A 19047-nucleotide genomic window follows, 5' to 3' on the forward strand; every position below is an offset into this window, starting at 1 on the left:
TCAGTGCAGACGACACACAGGTAGCTTTAAATGATGCTCACAGTCTATATTTCTTATTATCAACGAATTCCATGAAAAGACGACAATCAACTATGTCTTTGTCTGAAACCAAATACTCCTGACCCCAAAGCCATTGGTACCTATTGAAGCTGTAAATCTTCAAAAATGTCCCCACCAATATTCTATTTTTTTTAAAAAGGATCTTTATTTTCCTAACTACCCAGCTACCAATTATTAGTCCGTTTGGCTATCATTACGCTAATGCAAGGATTATCAGACATTTCTAATGATATTCTTCTCTTTTTCAAGGCCAAACATAAACTTCAGGAACTTCTCAGACATCACGTTTTCTCCCAGGCGGTGGTAAGACGACACCCTCAACCCACGCACCCTCCATCCATCTATCAGTGTCCCATACTTCTTTCTTCCTTTTCGTCTTTTTGTGAAGAAGGCATAAAAAGAAATAACTTTATTGTCCAATACTTTCGTCCACGGCAACATGTCTCATAATCTAATCACATACAAATCATCGTAGGCAATATCATGTGATTACTCTTGATCGCATTCCTGCTCTCCAGAGGATGAACCCTGAAGGTTGAACGAGCCCATGACCTTTTCCTTTAAGGCCACCATCAGTACAACCTTTATATTTGAGCTCCACTGCTGTTAACGGTGCTAAATTCAGAGCATATCCATATGATTGAGGCATTGACTCCGCACGGCTCTCAACATGGTGACGGCCTAGCGGCACCAACAGTGCAAACAACAGTGCTGGCAGAGCCGACAGTGTAAAAGTAAAAGTCGTTTGCTGCTATATTGATGCTCTGAATTACAAATGTAGCACCTTTAAGGCACTAAGAATAGCTGAATCGACATGTTTGAAAAGGAAGCGTTTGTTGATGATCGTTTCTATCTATCTGTAGCTGACAGTCGACGAGTTAACTGCTCTACCGCAGATCCAGACGATGGCCAATCAGATTGTCACCATCACTGTGTCCAACGCCGTAAGTGTCCCTGATTTGCTCTCGACAGTGCTTCTCATAATATTTGTAGGATCTCACCCTGGATATTCGTTCTCCAGGGTGAGATCCTGCTGGGCAAAAGCGGCGTCCGTCTGGCGAGAACCAACATTGTGGCGTCCAACGGCATCATCCATATGATTGACGGGCTTCTGTTCCCGCCCTCCATCCTCCCCATCCTGCCTCACCGCTGTGACGTCGTCGAGAGCAAAATCACCATGGTGAGCCGAGCGACAAACGGCAACACACACACACACACACACACACACACAGACCGCAGAGACAACGGGCCGATATATAGAGGAGTCCAAACAGTAGCTAACGTTAGCGTGCTAATTTATATTTTACACCCACAACTGTCAGATTAAATCATTTTTTTGGTTCGGCTGCATTTTTTTCGATTTAGCAGGCTAATGTGGTTTTGGTTCGTTTTGGCATTTAAACCTGAGAAAACGTTTCCGCTGAAAAGTTATTATTGAAACTGATTGAGTTTATTGAGTTTTTCCCTCTGTGTTTTCAGGGTCCATGTGTTTTCTGCCCTTACCTCCATGAGACTGAATGTCCAGTTGGCACCACTGAAATGGTAAAACACATCATCAGCGCCCCCTGGGGGTCAGAAACATACGGCCGATGTGGAAACCCTTACGCAGAGATTAGTAAAGTGTAAGGTGAAATGTAAACGTAGGAGCATTCAGTAAAGTTGTGTTCATGTAAACAGTAAGATTTGCTACGTGACCGTTGAACAGGATGAGGGTTAGAACGTGTTACGATGATGTAATGCCTTATCTATAGCCACTGAATGACAATGATCCATATTCCAGAAGTCGGGGCTTTAAAATCTCAGCTAAATCTTGTGCTCATGTTCAGCAATCTGTTCTACGAGAGCAGAAAGCTAACGAATCTGTGCGTCTGTCCTCCAGGGCAGCCATCAGGTCGACTGCGATTACTTCCAAGAGGTTTACGGTGTGTCGATCAGCAAAGGCTGCGCCAAGTTTTGCAACGCAACCACAAAGGTGAGGCTCAGCTTTAAGCTTCATTCATCTACGTTTCGTCTGTCTTTAGAAGTCGCGGCGCCTTCGAACAAGAAGGCGTTCAGCGGGTCGACTGTCGTCTTTTTCCTCAGCTTTCACTTTCAACATTTTTATCAATTGTTATGGTTGATTGACTTACATGACCTTTTACTGAAGGTTGTACAGATTTCAGGGACATGACGCATTTTAACTTACATCACAGCTAGCAAAAAAACACAAATGTATTAATCTCACTGGTTAGATTATTAAAAAAAATTAAAAAAACACAAATATATTAATCTCACTGGTTAGATTATTAAAAAAAATAAAAAAAGCACAAATGTATTAATCTCACTGGTTAGATTATTAAAAAAAATAAAATTAAAAAAAAAACACAAATGTATTAATCTCACTGGTTAGATTATTAAAAAAAAACAAAAAAAAAACACAAATGTATTAATCTCACTGGTTAGATTATTAAAAAAATAAAAATAAAAAAAAACACAAATGTATTAATCTCACTGGTTAGATTATTTAAAAAAACTAATTAAAAAAACACAAATGTATTAATCTCACTGGTTAGATTATTAAAAAAAAAAAAAAAAAAAAAAAACACAAATGTATTAATCTCACTGGTTAGATTATTTAAAAAAACTAATTAAAAAAACAAACAAATGTATTAATCTCACTGGTTAGATTATTAAAAAAAACAAACCACAAACCCACATGTGCTATTTGAAGGTAGCGCGAAGTCAAACAAGGACCCGCATTAAGTCAAGAGCTACTAGTGACACGATGGTTTTACTGTGTCGTATATTGGTGACATAGTGTTAATCTATAACATATAGTGTCTTTCTGTTTTCACGTTGATGTGTGTGTGTTTGACAGGTACCACAGTGCTGTAAAGGTTTCTACGGTCCGGACTGTAAACCCTGCGTCGGAGGATTCCAGCATCCCTGCTACGACAAAGGAACGGTGAGCGACGCGCAAAAGAAAATGCTCTCTGTCGCCGCAGTTTTATGAATGCATTTTCTATTTCACTTTTCACCGCACGCAGTGTTTTGACGGGATCCAAGGCAACGGCTCGTGCAGCTGTCAGCCGGGCCTCAAGGGTGTCGCCTGCCACATCTGTGCGGATCCGTCCAAGCACGGAGAAAAGTGTGACGAAGGTAACGTCTGCTGCTCTCTTGGAGAGCAACCTCTGTTGAAACGATCAGCATTTTGCTTCTTCTCTGACATTGTCCAAGCCATATATACACACACTACTTTTTTTTATTCCATTGTGGAATATTGTAGGGCATTATATAGTGGATAAATGTGCACGCTCAGAATTTGGACTCTCATTAAAATGGCAGTAAATATGGTGCGCTATATTACTATATTAGTAAATTGGGAGGGATTTTGGACACAGCCCCGCTATAGCGGCTCTTTGAGGCTGTACTTAGACACAGCAGCGCTTTGAGCTAAAAGCTAGCATGACAATGCTAACATGCTTTAATATTTACCATGACAACCATCTTAAAGTACAAAGTACAGCCGAGGCTGATGGGAATGTCATTAGTTTGAAGTCATTTAGTTATAGAAAGTATCATTTTGACCGTATGATGGAGCTAGAGAAAAAAGTACCACCGCAGGTATTTCAATTCATGCTGAGGGAGACGTAAATGTACATTTATTGACAATGCACCCAAAAGCTGTCAACCATAAATATCAACCTCATGGTGGCACTAGTGGAAAGATCCGGGGATCGCCACAGTCAGCAGGATTAATCCTCTGGGGACCACGAATGTCTTGCCTCCTGTTGCCAGACCTGACAAACCGTAATCATCCATCAGTCACATTTCTACCGGATTACAGTTCTGCATGCTTAAGTATGATGTTGAGGTGTGTTTTTTCGCCTGGTATGACATTGATCCACTACTGTGACTGAGTAGCTTTTTCACACAGCCTGTTTTTGTGTGTGTGTGTGTGTGTGTGTGTGTGTGTGTGTGTGTGTGTGTGTGTCTTCGTCTTCAGAGTGCCACTGTGTCCACGGTGTGTGTGATAACCGACCCGGCAGCGGCGGCGTGTGTCGGAGAGGATCCTGTGTGGAAGGATACTCCGGAGAGAAGTGTGACATGACGGCCACGCCGTGCAACTCTGACGGCCTGCAGGCGCACTGTCACATCCACGCGTACTGCATGGACAGAGGACTGTTCACCGCGTAAGATACTACTGCTGACACTACAGCTGACGGTGTTTGATTTTGGCACCTGATTTGGATTTATTTTTAATCTTTTAACGAAAAATGTGTGTCGTGGTTTGAGTCACATTTAAGTCAGTTTTATTGGTACTGATTTCACCTTGTGAGTTTGGCAAAATGTAGTCCTGGCAGCAGGCACGTGCACAGACATTTTGGGGGGCAGGTGCTCAAACCAAAAAAAAGGGCACCCATTGCCAAAATTATTTATGAAATTAAAAATAATAATAATAAATAAATAAATACATAATCTCTATAAAGCTGACAACACAGTACACACACATTTTTTACTGTTTTCTGACTAGACAGCTAGCTAGATTAGACAGCTAGCTTACATTTTCCTTATGAATAAAGATGACCGCGGAGCATGTCGGGGCGAAATTCTCACAAGAACTCAAATAAATGCCCCGTCAGATATCAAAACACATTTGGGGGGAATTGATGACAGAGAGAGTAATTTTTATTCTTAAATACTGATGAATGAAGAAAAAATTGGGCTCCAGTAGAAGGGGCACTTTTCTCATTCAGGGCAAAAGGGCAGGTGCTTGAGCACCACTAGGGGTCTATCTGTGCACGTGCCTGCCCGGCAGGAACTACTACAGAAGGCCGAGAAGAAGATGGGTGCCGTCCAAGCAATGGTGCTGGAAGTTGGTGGATCGGATGTGGAAAAGGGGCCCCACTTCACGCCCCTGTTCTCTGGGATTCATTTGAGGAATTAGCCCTTGTGTTCCGGTGAATAACAAAAAAAGGAAATAGAAATAAAAGCAAGTACTGCATAAAAAAAGAAAAGAAAAAAATATATAATAAAATAAAATAAATATGAGAAGATACTATCAATAATACGTGCACTATATACAATATATATACTGTGTACAGCTTGGCTGTAGAGTCTTTGTCTTGTTCCATCCAACTGTTACTGCTAGCTGACATCGCTGGTGGAGGCTTCTCTTCCTGTCAGGCAGATGTCTCAAAGCGACGTCAAGGAACCACCTCTCGTCTTTTTTTTCCGTCGGAGAGGATTCTCCGAGACCTGTCAAGCGCCATGACAACACTGTGGGCTGGTGTCAGTTTGGACAGCGAGAAACCTGTGTGTGTGTGTGTGTGTGTGTGTGTGTGTGTGTGTGTCATTCTCACCAAGAGCAGCAGCTCCATCTTTTTGTCGATTCCTGGCGTACGGCCTCAGTCTCACTACGGAGGCTCGTGGACCGCTGCGGCGCTCTCAATACTTCTGTGCTTCTCCGCAAAACAAACAACACCGGGTCACCTTTCACTTCATTTCGAACTGCTGCTGAGTTTCTTAATCAAAATCTTTGTTTTGCGTGTTTGTGTTGCGCCAGGTGTTTGTGTAAGGATGGATACGAGGGCGACGGTCACTCCTGTTCTCCCATCAACCCCTGTCTGAGCAGCAACCGTGGAGGCTGCCACTCCAACGTGAGACTCACTGCTTGAGTGTGTGTGTGTGTGTGTGTGTGTGTGTGTGTGTGTGTGTGTGTGTGTGTGTGTGTGTGTGTGTGTCTGTGTGTGTGTGTGAGAGAGAGAGTGAATTATTTCCAATTGACCAGTATTCTTTTTTTCTTTTTTCGGTATTACTCTAAGACAATTTTACTTTGATCTATTTCATATTTACACAATAAAGACAAAAAAAAAAATGCAAATATGAGCAAGAAAGAAAAATGCAAATGATTCATTCATCAGCAGATATCAAATATATAATATTGGTAAACTGCCAGTTTCTGTGTTGTTGCAAACTAATTATTCAACCTCCGGTCTTTCTTTTTTTTTGTTGATCAAACTGAAGAAGCGTCTACTTCACAGCGCGTCCTCTCCCTCCCTCTCTACAGGCAGAGTGCGAGTATGTGGCTGCAAACAAAGCGTCGTGTGTGTGTATGGAGGGCTGGACGGGGGACGGCAGAGTGTGTGTGGAGATAAACAACTGTCAGCTGGAGAGTCGAGGAGGCTGCAGCCCCAACGCCGACTGTAACCACGTCGGACCTGGACAGGTCGGTCACGAACAATTAGAGACGGATAATAAGCGTCATCGATGGTCATTGACTCAACGGCTACAACGTCTTTTCTGATTGTCTGTCTGCAGAGTGAGTGTGTCTGTAAGACAGGTCACATGGGCGACGGTATTGTGTGTGACCTCATTAACCCCTGCCTCAAGAACAACGGAGGCTGCCATGACCTGGTAAACACACACACACACACACACACACACACACACACACACACACACACACACACACACACACGTGTAATTCCTCCTGGACTTAAGGATGAACTGAGAATTCGGAGGTCAAAGGTCAATGTCACTGTGACCTCACAAAACACATTTGTGGTCAGAGACAGAGAACCGTGTCGGTGGAGTTTCCAGCACATTGTTTCCTGGAAAATACTTTTCACCTTTTTTGTCACATATAATTTCCAGACGTGCAGATATTTAAGTTCTGATTCTTCTTCATCTGAACACGTTTACTTGGGTTATGAATGTAAACTCATTTATTAAAGCATGAGAACAGAGATGTGATCAGTGTTGTGTAATCGCCACGGTCTCAGTATTTCCCATGATTCCTTTCTGCTGCATTCTCCGTCAGGCAAAGTGTGAGCTCTCTAAGGTGGATGGGGCTCACACCTGCACCTGTCCTGACGGCTACGCAGGAGACGGAAAAATCTGCTACGGGACGATACTGGAGGTAAGTAGTCCTGAGTCCTCATTGTTCATCTGGGAGCGCCTTGTTAGGGACCTTTATTGCATGTCATACATCTCTCTCTCTCTCTCTCTGTCTCTGTCTCTCTCTCTCTCTCTCTCTCTCTCTCTCTCTCTCTCTGTCTCTGTCTCTCTCTGTCTCTGTCTCTCTCTGTCTCTGTCTCTCTCTGTCTCTGTCTCTCTCTCTCTCTCTGTCTCTCTCTCTTTCTCTTGCTCTCTCTCTGTCTCTCTCTCTCTCTTTTTCTCCCTCTCTCTCTGTCTCTCTCTTTCTCTTGCTCTCTCTCTGTCTCTCTCTCTCTCTTTTTCTCCCTCTCTCTCTGTCTCTCTCTTTTTCTCTCTCTCTCTCTCTCCCTCTCTCTCTGTCTCTCTCTCTCTCTTTCTCTTGCTCTCTCTCTGTCTCTCTCTCTTTTTCTCTCTCTCTCTCTCCCTCTCTCTCTCTCTCTCTCTGTCTCTCTCTCTCTCTGTCTCTCTCTCTGTCTCTCGCTCTTTCTCTCTCTTTCTGTCTCTCTCTCTCTCTGTCTCTCGCTCTTTCTCTCTCTCTCTCTTTCTCTCTCCCTCCCTCTCTCTCTCTCTCTGTCTCTCTCTCGCTCTCTCTCTCTCTCTCTCTCTCTCTCCCTCTCTCTCTCTCTCTGTCTCTCTCTCTGTCTCTCTCTCTCTCTCTCTCTCTCTCTCTCTCTCTCTCTCACTCTCATTTCCATACTGTCCTTTGTCAGATGTAGGCGAAAATGCCCCAAAATATTATCTTAAATATAGGTTACCCCGTACACTGCTACTACAACCCAGGTTCGTCTACAGTGACCAGACAAATTAAATCCCATAATAACTGTGTGTGTGTGTGTGTGTGTGTGTGTGTGTGTGTGTGTGTGTAGGAGCTGGACATGAACCTGAAGCTGTACACTTTCTACCGACTGACTCAGGTGTGTAAAACCCAGCCAAAACTATAAAAACGGGCTGTAAAACATTTTGTAGCTGCTGTAGTAATATGACATGATTCAACACTAAAGATAACATAGTTGTATCTGTGTGTGTGTGTGTGTGTGTGTGTGTGTGTGTGTGTGTGTGTGTGTGTGTGTGTGCTGTCAGATGTACAGTCACCTCTCTGACGACCTGCTCGGGAACCTCACAGTGTTGGTTCCGTCCAGAGAAGCTCTGAGGAACATGACTTCAGGTCAGGACAAGTTCTGGACCGGCAGACACCACCTGCCTCACTTCCTGCGGTCAGTCACCTCACACGCCGACCAGACGCACACTCCAGCGTCCCTCACCGAGCTCGGGGGACGTAGTGAAGTGAAACTCTTATAACGTCATCAGATCAAAAACAACTTGTATTGATTTCCCAAGAACCACAGATCCTCCGAGCTTGAAGCCACAACATCCCAGCGTGTGTTCAGTGAAATGAGTCGTAACCGTTTCCTCCTTGCTCTCTCCCTGGTTGTTGCAGGGCCCACATCATACCGGGGATCTACTCCATAGAAGACCTGTACAGGATGATGGGCCACAGGCTGCAGACCCTGAACCCCCCCACCGACTGGGAGATCAGCAACAGCAGCGGGGTAAGAATGGGGGAATTGTGACAGACGGTTTTCAGTTTCGGTGGATTTACTAAAACTTAATTTTGTGTGTAAAATTCTCCACTTCTGAAGGGCAAACAGCACAGACGTGTTGAGGGCGCCATTCTTAGATTGTTGGATGGCGTTTAAATAAAAAAAAACGAAACTGTGTTCACAACAGCATTTCTTTTAAATGTAGGCTACACACATCTTGATAGTGTATCAAGGAAAAAAAACGTGGAACCAGCAAACAGAAATGTCAAGACCACAAGTTTGTGGGTTTTTTTTTTTTAGGGGAGTTCAATGCTGGAACCATCACTTCTTGACAGCGTGGCAATCACAACCAGCACATCTGTGCAGAGTGTCTGTCTATCGCAAAGAAAGCTACGGCCGGTAAACACAAGTGACCGTTGGCTTTCCTCAGTCAACGGATTTCTTAAAACATCATGTAAACGACAATCCTGGTTTCCACAGCTAGATCTCTCCCGGAGAATGCAGATTTAAAAAAAAATATATATATATATATATATATATATATATATATATATATATATATATAAAACATTACATTCTTAAACAGATTAAATAAACAAGAGCCAACGTGTTAAATAAGATAGACTGGACTGGACTCTACTATGACTCACTAGCTCCTCATATGCTGTTTATAATGTTAGTTATAACATAATATAATTTCCCCTCGTGGGATCAATGAAGTTACTATCTATCTCTCTATCTATCTAGTTCAGGCTGGACGTCAGGCTGTATTATATGTATACAGTTTTTTTTTCTCAGGTGAAGTTGAACCGCAGCACCTGTGCATGTTTTAAAAATCCCGTTCATTATTGAATCTGTCGATGCAGCATCACACGACAGTTATTGTCTGACCTCTGACCTCAGATGAACGCTCAGCTTCGCTCAACGCGGGCCGGAGGGCTCGGCTCCGGGTGTAACGAACCGCCGCCTCGGCAGATCGGACGTTGGTTACACGCAGAGTGAGAGAGTCTGGTACTCTCACCTGATGCATACTGTCAGCCCCACAGCTCAGCGTTAAATAGACTCACATCACTGTGTTTCCCACAGAATGAAATTTGCATACTGGTTTCTGAAGGAAGTTAAACGGGTCATAGTTCCCTCTCGATTATCAGAATCATCTTTATTGATTTGACTCTCAACCTACAAATACAGAAATAAAACAATAAACAAGGACAACAAAGTAGAACAGACGTAAGCGTAACCATTTAACCACTATGTATGAATATAAATATATACAAAAATGTGTATATATATGAACATGAAACACAACAATGACAATGACATGGAGGTAATAGTGCAGAATGTATACAAAATCCTTTATTTTATATTGCTATTTACGCAACAAAATTTTACAAGATTATGTTGTGAACGCATCGTGACAATGTTAGAATTTACCATCGCCAAATACAAATTTTTGATGCTTCATAATTGAATTCATAATTTAAATCCTGGTAAAGGAGCTGCTAGCAGCTAACGTAAACTAGCTCTCATCCTGGCAATTTCAACACAGGTGTGTTGTTCAACATGTGGCATCATCAGGGATAAACACGGCAGTAATAAAGAAGAAACTCTAAATATGGCGATGAGTGTTTTGTGGCGGACCGCCACCAACGAAACACAGTGCGCTCCGTGTTTAACTGTCGGCGTTTGTTTCAGGTGATCCAGGTGGGGAAATCCTCCATCCTCACCCACAACCTGCCTGCAATCAATGGCTACATCCACATCGTAGACCAGGTGAGAGTCTTAGCGACCAGGAAGACAACGTCGTCCTCCAAGTGAGATTCCATCAGGTTGTTCAGCAGAGGACTGTTCATTAGATTACAAGTCATTTAATTAGACCTCTAACACGGTAGGAATAGAAAGCTTCAGAGTCTCTTGTCGCTACAATTTTCATTAAAAAAAAAAAATGTAATGAGCTTAAACTCTTGTCTGTTTGTTTATTTGTGATCAGGTTCTGGCTCCATCCCGCTCAGACATCCCCCCCGAGCCCCCCACCCTGATGGCCTTCCTCAACTCCTCCTCCACCTTCACTCTGTTCAGACAGCACGCTCTGGTAGGACATCTGTCTGCCTGTGTCTCAATGCAACCCTATTCCTTTTCTTAAAGTATGTTTTCTGTGTGTGTGTGTGTGTGTGTGTGTGTGTGTGTGTGTGTGTGTGTGTGTGTGTTCACAGATGTACAATCTGTCCGATGATCTGGGTGTTTTTGATTTCACGCTCCTGCTGCCAACAGATGATGCCATCAGGCAGCACCTCAGCAGGACTAACTCCTCCCTCCTGGTAGGTGCAGATGATACGAGCCGATAACATAAAAAAAAAAAAAAAAAAAAAAAAAAAAAAAATGGATGCTACAGAAAAAAACACCTGAAACCTAAAAAGAGAAATGTATATTTTGGGGTGTCATGGCGGTGCCCACCATCTTCTCCATTAGTTTGACGAAATACCGTTTGTCAAATCGCTTCGTTTTGAACCATATCTGCATAAAGCGGCATCATTAGCTTTCTGTCACAGTCACAGTTTTTCTTCCATTTAATAGTTGAAGTCATCCACACCCATGAAGAAGACGTCCTCCTTCTTATTTCCACATAAATAAGTTTTGATTGGTCAGTAGATTTCTCCAACCATGAACAACATCAGACATCAGAGATGGAGGGCCATTATTATAATCACACATTCAATCAATCAGTCAGTTCAATGACATCAATCGATGAATCATCTTCTCTAGTCTCTAGAAACAGATTCCGCGTTCATATTCACAATCTGTCGGCAGCGGGACAAGATTTCGGTGTCGGACCGATAGCCGACTGGGTTCTGAGATCGACTGTTCATAAACTCACGTCCCTCGGTCCGTCCGTCTGTCCAGGACCCCGATGTGTTCAAGTACCACGTGATTCTCAACGAGCTGCTCTTCCCCGACCGCCTGTCTGACGGCACGCTGAAGAGCACCCTGCTGGGCGCCGATTACCAGGTCCAGTTCCACTTAAACCACAACAACCAGGTAACAAACAGCTGGACTGTCATGTGACCAACCTTCCAGAAGCTTTTTTTTTTTTACAACACTGAAGACTTATCTGTTAGTTAGAGGAACGCACTTCTGCTTCTGCATTTTCTGTCAAGTTTTAGATTGATTTCCCTTCCAGGCAGCCGTACGTTTTAGTTCATCTCTCTGAAAATCAAAATGCAGAGAAATGATCCATCGGTGGACAAGTTTGAGATTCAGCTGCAGAACCGCAAAATGAATACAAGACACAAGTAAACTATTATCACCCTTTTTTTTTTTTACAAGGTTCATGTTTTATCGAGTTTGATTTTATGACAACGGGGATTCAATAAAATGCTTTTCAGCAGCGGACTGTCAGTTCTGTGACGAACGCTCCACTGAGTAGAGTTCATTATCAGGTGAGGACACCAAAACGTGGACAGAAATGTAAGCGTCCCACAGTCCGAGACAATTCTAGTCGAACTGAGACCGATGGACGCCTGGAAAGAAGGAAGTCAATCTTAAAAACTGACGGGGTGATTTGACAAATGAGAAGTATAAAAGAACTGCTGACGCAAAATGCGGTCTTCTAACGTCTTTACCAGTCGGGCGGAGCGCCGACTCTTGATTTGCTTCTCACCCTCCAGACGGCTGTGAACGACGTCCCTCTCGACGGCGCCGTGACCGAGACGCAGAACGGCGTCATCTTAGTCCTCCCTCAGGTCCTGAAAATCCACCGCAACAGATGCAGCAAACAGATCACCCTGCAGGTCAACGTGAGGACGGAGGGAGTGATGGATGGATGGGTGGAAAAGAGGGGGGGGGGGGGGGGGGTGAATGAATAAATGGAAAGAGGGATAGACATGTGTATTAATGGATCAATGGAGGGATGGATGGAGAGAACGATAGACAGCTGGGTGGAGGTGAATGTAGATCAGAGGGTGAGACGATTAATGAATCTGCTCTCAAGTAAATCACGGCCTCAAGTGGCTTAAGGTGACTGCATGTACCGGGCAAAGGCTTTCATACAAATATAAAAAGCTCAATCATTTATAGATGATAAATAATGACTCCTCCACCAGGCAATGTTGTTCTGCAGCGTAAAAAAACCCAAAACGTGCCAGTAAATCAAAATTCACGTTTTGAAAGAATAGGCGACTAATTGGCTCAGTGATACGATTGTGACGCGTGTAAATTCATGTATGTATTTCACGTGGGATCGGAACGCGTCTCAGCCAATCACAATCAAGCACCAGAGCTATCCGTTGTATAAATAGATTCTAAAAAAAAAAAAAAATGCTGTTGAAGCAGTTTTTTTTTTTTTACACGACCACATCAATCAGCTGCTGTATCGGTTTTAATTGTACCGCATCTCACGTCACATTCCATCATAATTGATGAGACAGGAGTGTTTGCGCCATAATGCATTTTTTTTTTTTAAATAAAACATTAGATGCCACTCGCTGAAAATTGGAAAGGAGAGATTGATAATCTGTAATCTCACGTTTGCCACATAGACAAGCAGAATACAAAGACCCCCACCAGGCTGATGTGTGTGTGTGTGTGTGTGTGTGTGTGTGTGTGTGTGTGTGTGTGTGGGGTTATGTAGCTGCAACCTGGTGTCATTACCGCGTAATCAAGAGAAACGTAGTTAACAGATGTGCAGAAATCAGAGGCGGCAGATGTATCGGCGTGTGTCGTGCTGCCTGGATTTCATGAGGAGAAGAAGAAGCTTTTTATAGAGACAAAAGACACTGTAGGAGTCACATTTTGAAGCACATGTAAATGCATTCACTGGCTGGGGAATGTCTAATGTGTTTGTTTACATTTAAAGCATTATTCACTCGCATTTCCTGCTGATTCGTTAATTAGCTCTTGAGGACAAGGCAATTCGATTGTCGGTGGAGTTACAGACGTTTGTTATCGGGACGGATTCTTCGTTCTAACCCTTCTGTCCCCTCCTCCTCTGTCCTCGTCTCCAGGGAAGGTGCGCAGACTGTGAGGGACCCCCTCGATGCCTGTTTAGCTACAAACCAGTAAGAAAGCTGTTTTCGGGTTCCTCAGGGGGTGGACACAATAACACGAACACCTGTGTGCAGCTGGATCAAATCAGTTTACTTCTCTTTGAGCGGGTTCTAATGGACGAGATGAAGTCAGAGTTGTGTTGTTGTTGTATTGTTGCCTGTGCTCTCACTTTTGGGTTTCCTCTGTGTCTCTTAACGTCTTCTACTGCAGATCAGAGAGCAGTTTCCGGCCAACATGCGATCCAACTGCAAATACAGGAAGCGAGTCGGACTCAAGAGGAAGTCGGTGCCAGGCTGCGTCCTCAAATGTCTTCGGTTAACCACGGTCCGCTGGCGCTCCTGCTAACGCTGTAGTTCTACCACTGTGACCACTGCTAGTACTGCTCTGTGCTGTAGTTTGGGTTGGGTGTTGAGAACTGGCTCTGAAGTGGGAGTCTTGACTTTTGTCTCAAGTCCAGTTGGCCTTAAATATTCTTGACTACTGGAACTTACACTAGTAGTGATATTGTTGCTGTAGTGACAGAAGATGCTGGTGTTAGTGTTCCGAGCTGCTGCTACACTCCCACTGCTGTCACGACTCAAACTGCTGCCGATACCTAAAGCTGAGTATTACTCTGGAGTACAACGGTTTCTTTTATTATAAGCAGTTTTTCTCTTCTTTTTTTTTTTTACTTTTTAAGACATTTTTAAAGGAGAAAACTTTTTACATAATCAGGTAAATACAGGGCGACACCAATACAACCCTCAGAAGATGATCATTTTCTATTATATTTTACAATTATTTTATAATTATTTTACTATTAACCAATTTTACTTTTAGGTTATTTATTGTTTTCGATTGATTGTATCTTCAAAAATGTAATTTTTCGAGTAATGATAATAAATAATAATTTTATTTAATAAGCGCTTTTCAAAGGGGATAAAAGCTAAAATTTGGAAATAGAAGCGGCAGCCATCAGCCAACGTTACTCATTGCTCTTGTCCATAAAAATAACATGTTTGATTATCATAATAAAGAGTCATGCAGACTGTTTTACTGTAAATGGACATCTCTACTGTCAGTCACGCAGCCTGTAAACTGTAAACTCTTCTTTGTTGGTATCATTACTCTCCAGCAGTGGTAGCAGCTGACAAACATCAGAGAGTTGTGATTCTTTCTATTATGGTCTGGCGATGCCCTCTTAATGCCTCAATAACAATGACGCCAATAATCAACAATAACGCTAACAAAGACACCGACGTCTGTCCTGCAGGATCACTCCTGTTGCCCCGGTTACTACGGCCACGAGTGCTTCCGGTGCCCCGGCGCCGTCGGCAGCTGGTGCTCCAATCACGGGGAGTGTCAGGACGGTAACCACGGCAACGGGGAGTGCCGTTGCTTCGAGGGTTTCCACGGCACCGCGTGCGAGGTCTGCGAGCCGGGACGATACGGAGTCAACTGCTCCTCCAGTGAGGAACACGCGCACACACACACACACACACACACACACACACACACACACACACACACACACACACACAAAGATACTGAAGAGGCCGAATTCACAAAAGGGATTTGTGCAGCTTTTGTACGCTGCTAAAGCGGCACAAGTAAGACAAAAAGAGCACCCTCACGGGGTAAAATGCACCCCTACTACAGTGACATAGCATCTCTGTGCTAAATTAGGTAATAATAAATACATTTTTTCTCCCTCCTTTCCCAAATCCTGGGCTTGTAATTTCCTCTTTCTTCTCTCTTAATTGCCTCGGAGAGGTTTAGATGGAAGTGGCACTTTAGCAAGCCCCTCCAGATGAGACCTCTGGCTCAGACTGACTCCCCCTCACAGCCCACACATTGACCTCAAGCACACTATATATACCATACTATACTTTGCAACATGGATAATTGCAATCAGATGCAAAAAAAAAAGTGAAAATTACTCTCGCAAATACGCAAAAAAATGTATTCGCGTATTTGCGCTGTTATATCATTTTCGCTATACATTTAGTGCAATATCTCAACTGATCCGGTCCTTGAGACGGGGCACAATGCTGCCTGGTTGCCAGCGATGTGCAGTTCATGGAGCTATTCAGCGGCAGCGACCCCTTCTTTGTGAATCCGCCCGTCATTCGCCGATAAACTGGACGATCGTGGGGGGGGGGGGGGGGGGGAGCTGAACCCGGATGGCAAAGTCGTCGTTCTGGGCTGGAGCTCAGACATCCGGGGGAAGCTGAAAGAATTTGAAAGACAATCCGATGAGGCTAGCAAAACTAGGATGCTGACTCATCAGCAAGACAAACAAACCCAACTTGTGAGGCTTAGAAACCTACAATTCTAACAAGCCAGCAACACTAATAATCAACAAAACCGTGATGCTAAGAGATTAGTTATTTTTCTAACATAAGAGATTAATACTCGGAGGAAATGCTGTCACTTTTAACCTGTGTGTGTGTGTGTGTGTGTGTGTGTGTGTGTGTGTGTTTCAGAGTGTGTGTGTGACCACGGGAAGTGTGAGGACGGTCTGTCAGGAAGTGGCAGGTGTGTGTGTTACAAAGGTTGGAAAGGAGCTTCCTGCTCTGTAGGTAAGAGACGCGCACACACACACACACACACACACACACACACACACACACACACACACACAGTGGAACCACACTCAATATTTTCTCTCACCTGGTATCACCTAAAATCTTCGTGCGTGTGTCTCAGAGATCAAGGACGACGCCTGTGGAGGCGTATGTGACGAGAACGCCAAGTAAGTCCTCCCTTTGTTCAGGCTAAAGCTGGTGTGTGTGTGTGTGTGTGTGTGTGTGTGTGTGTGTGTGTGTGTGTGTGAGAGATCTGTATCAATTTACCCAGAATACACCTGGCTGTCTGGAATCATTTACTGTAACCTTTTATTTGAGGACTCACTTCATCCCACAGAAACAATGCGACGTGAAAAGAAGTCGTGATGTATTAGATGCTAACTGAGAGCTGACCGTCGTCAAGCGTCGACTGTTTCACACTAAGACTCTGATGACCTGAGGACAGTGTTTACCCATTACACCCGCCGGCCACTTTATTAAGTACAATCCGGTGCTATCTGGTCCAAACCGACACAGCAGCTCAGAGATAAATTCTGCTTTTACGAAGCTGACAAATGTTCCGTTTTTGTGAATTCTACTTGATGTTAATTATTGAGGAAGTAGCCGGTGGTTTTGTGCTGCATGGATTTTATTAAAAGGTTTGTTTTTTTCTGATATTTTGGGCAAAATATTAGAAACATGCGAAGTAGCTAACGCTCTGCTCGAAAAGTCACAATTAAAAATGTTTTAAAAAGTATGACATCACTGCGCAATACTGTCATTAAAATAACATTTAAATTTACAACCGGTGCTTTAGTGAGTATTTGTGGCCGCAGGATTGAGTCAAAATAAACTACAGTGTGTGTGTGTGTGTGTGTGTGTTGTTGGTGATGAAGGCTCATCTTTGTGTTTTTAAATGGAGCTCTTTGGCACAGAGCAATAAGATGTATACATTATAATACATCAACATAACTAATGAGAAGCTTTATCCTCTGCTGCAGCTGTATAACGGGACCAAAGGGCACAGCTGCTGCCTGTGTGTGTGTGGCCGGATACGAAGGCAATGGAACTCACTGCAATGGTAAAGACAAGCACACACACACACACACACACACACACACACACACACACACACACACACACACACCTTGTACAAATATCAAGTCTGATGACTTTTTCTCTCCGTGTGTCTCTCAGAGCTGGATTTGTGCCGCATGTCTAACGGTGGATGTTCAGAATTTGCCGTTTGCTTGAAGGTGTCAGCGGGAGAGAGGACCTGTACCTGTAGAGGGGGTTACATTGGAGACGGGGTCATCTGCCTGGGTATGTAGTCCCGACCCCTGACCTCTGACCCCACAGCCCTCAGCTGAACCTCCTGACGTCTTACCAAGACACGTGTCTTCAGATGTGAAATTTGGTTCATTTAAGGCCTTAAATGTTTCTAAATCTTTCTTCTTTCATAAAAATGTATTTTCAACCTGCTGTGCGTTCACAGAGGTTGACGGTTGTTTGGTCAACAATGGCGGCTGCCACAGGTCAGCTGATTGCACCAGAACAGGCCCCAACACGGTGAGACAACACATTACTGCAGTCAAAAATGTCAGATTTCCACCACACGTAATGCTAAACTCATCATCATTCAGCACTGAGCCTGAGATCTGATTCAGCTCAGGTGAGGTGAGGTTTAAAGTAAAGTTTTATTCATGTTAGTTATGAAGTTTGATAAAGTCAAAATACGCCGGTGACATTTTTCTCCATTTCTGAGGCTACATCCACACTAATGCATCTAATACACACAAGAGTCTTAGTGCCGTTTCACAAATATTCTCAGTCCATACTATCATGCCTGACAATGCGTATCACATGACCATTCCCGTAACCTGGGTGTTCGTGTTCAGGAGTAAACAGGAGGCAGATTAGCGCCGCTGGGCCACAGGAATTGCTGCAAACCGCTCAGATAAAAGCTTTCCTCCTGCGCATGTATTAGCATCATAGAATACAGAGCTTTACATGACAGCTGCCAGCACACACACAACAAGGTCAGCGACGCCTGCAATTTGTTGTCCATGCTGAATTAACCACCGGTAGTCGAGGCTGATGTTTTCTTCCAGGAAAAGGGTCACGTCATAGGGGCGGGGCTAGTAAGACCCGGTCATGAGGCGATTGTGTCGCCATTTTTCGCCCGTCTAGAATAGAAAGCAATACCGGAGTTGTCCGGACTTTTTCCTCTTACCTCAAACTTCTCTCTCTGGTCATTCTACCTCTACGGCTGAACAACAGCAGAGGAGCTGCGGTCGTTAATCAATATTCCAATTTACGATTTTATTAGACAACCTTATTACAAAATAGGATTTTTTTATCACCGCAGTACAGCGGCTTGGGAACGACCGCCGCATAACATGTAGTGTTTATGGGCCATGATTACGCTACTGTTTCATCCTCTTTAAGTTGTCTGACACCAGAAACATAAAAAAAACAAAAAAAACCATGTAAATAACAACAACAATATTGTAATTTTGGCTGCATTAAAACACGGTGTGGGCGACCGCAGAGAGCAGGACACTGATCGGAGGTGGAACGGTCCACAGTGGAGGAAGAAGAGGACGACTCTGAGCTTTCAATACAGCCCAGCTGTTGTCATTACAGTAACCTCCCTCCGGAAGCAACATAGCTGTGTTTACAGCTCAAATAAGTGATTTTTGAGTATGAATTGTAATTGGATTTGCTGTTTAGCAGATCACAGGGGAGGGCAGGAAACAGATTGACTCTTTTATTGACTGACCGTTTCCCTCTGTCTGCTCTGTTGTCGTCTCCAGACGGCCTGCAGTTGTCGGATGGGCTTTCAAGGATCAGGGATGTTCTGTTACCCTGTCAACACCTGCAGAAACGTACGTCTGCGTGTCATTTTTGCTGATTCTCTTTGCTGCAGTCTTCTACTT

At 43.7% G+C, this 19047-nt stretch overlaps 1 protein-coding gene across 1 annotated transcript in view; it reads left to right on the forward strand.

The window, feature by feature from the left end:
• Positions 1–19047, forward strand: part of stab1 (stabilin 1) — a 54688-nt gene that overhangs the window by 15373 nt on the left and 20268 nt on the right. Inside the window, exons 16-44 of the mRNA XM_068722023.1 lie at positions 310–363; positions 924–1004; positions 1082–1240; positions 1540–1602; positions 1940–2032; positions 2918–3004; positions 3087–3198; positions 4046–4232; positions 5606–5699; positions 6110–6268; positions 6361–6456; positions 6863–6961; positions 7845–7892; positions 8059–8192; positions 8417–8528; positions 10215–10292; positions 10510–10611; positions 10733–10837; positions 11421–11555; positions 12185–12313; positions 13520–13573; positions 13773–13886; positions 14815–15010; positions 16028–16123; positions 16251–16296; positions 17110–17189; positions 17306–17431; positions 17604–17677; positions 18925–18996. Coding sequence (XP_068578124.1) covers positions 310–363; positions 924–1004; positions 1082–1240; positions 1540–1602; positions 1940–2032; positions 2918–3004; positions 3087–3198; positions 4046–4232; positions 5606–5699; positions 6110–6268; positions 6361–6456; positions 6863–6961; positions 7845–7892; positions 8059–8192; positions 8417–8528; positions 10215–10292; positions 10510–10611; positions 10733–10837; positions 11421–11555; positions 12185–12313; positions 13520–13573; positions 13773–13886; positions 14815–15010; positions 16028–16123; positions 16251–16296; positions 17110–17189; positions 17306–17431; positions 17604–17677; positions 18925–18996 — 2985 coding nt within the window. The remainder of the gene's footprint in view (positions 1–309; positions 364–923; positions 1005–1081; positions 1241–1539; positions 1603–1939; positions 2033–2917; positions 3005–3086; positions 3199–4045; positions 4233–5605; positions 5700–6109; positions 6269–6360; positions 6457–6862; positions 6962–7844; positions 7893–8058; positions 8193–8416; positions 8529–10214; positions 10293–10509; positions 10612–10732; positions 10838–11420; positions 11556–12184; positions 12314–13519; positions 13574–13772; positions 13887–14814; positions 15011–16027; positions 16124–16250; positions 16297–17109; positions 17190–17305; positions 17432–17603; positions 17678–18924; positions 18997–19047) is intronic.

This window comes from Cebidichthys violaceus, unplaced genomic scaffold, assembly GCF_023349555.1.
Source record: "Cebidichthys violaceus isolate CVI_PGR_0920_01 unplaced genomic scaffold, fCebVio1.0.p SCAF_29, whole genome shotgun sequence".
NCBI classification, from domain to species: Eukaryota; Metazoa; Chordata; class Actinopteri; order Perciformes; family Stichaeidae; genus Cebidichthys; species Cebidichthys violaceus.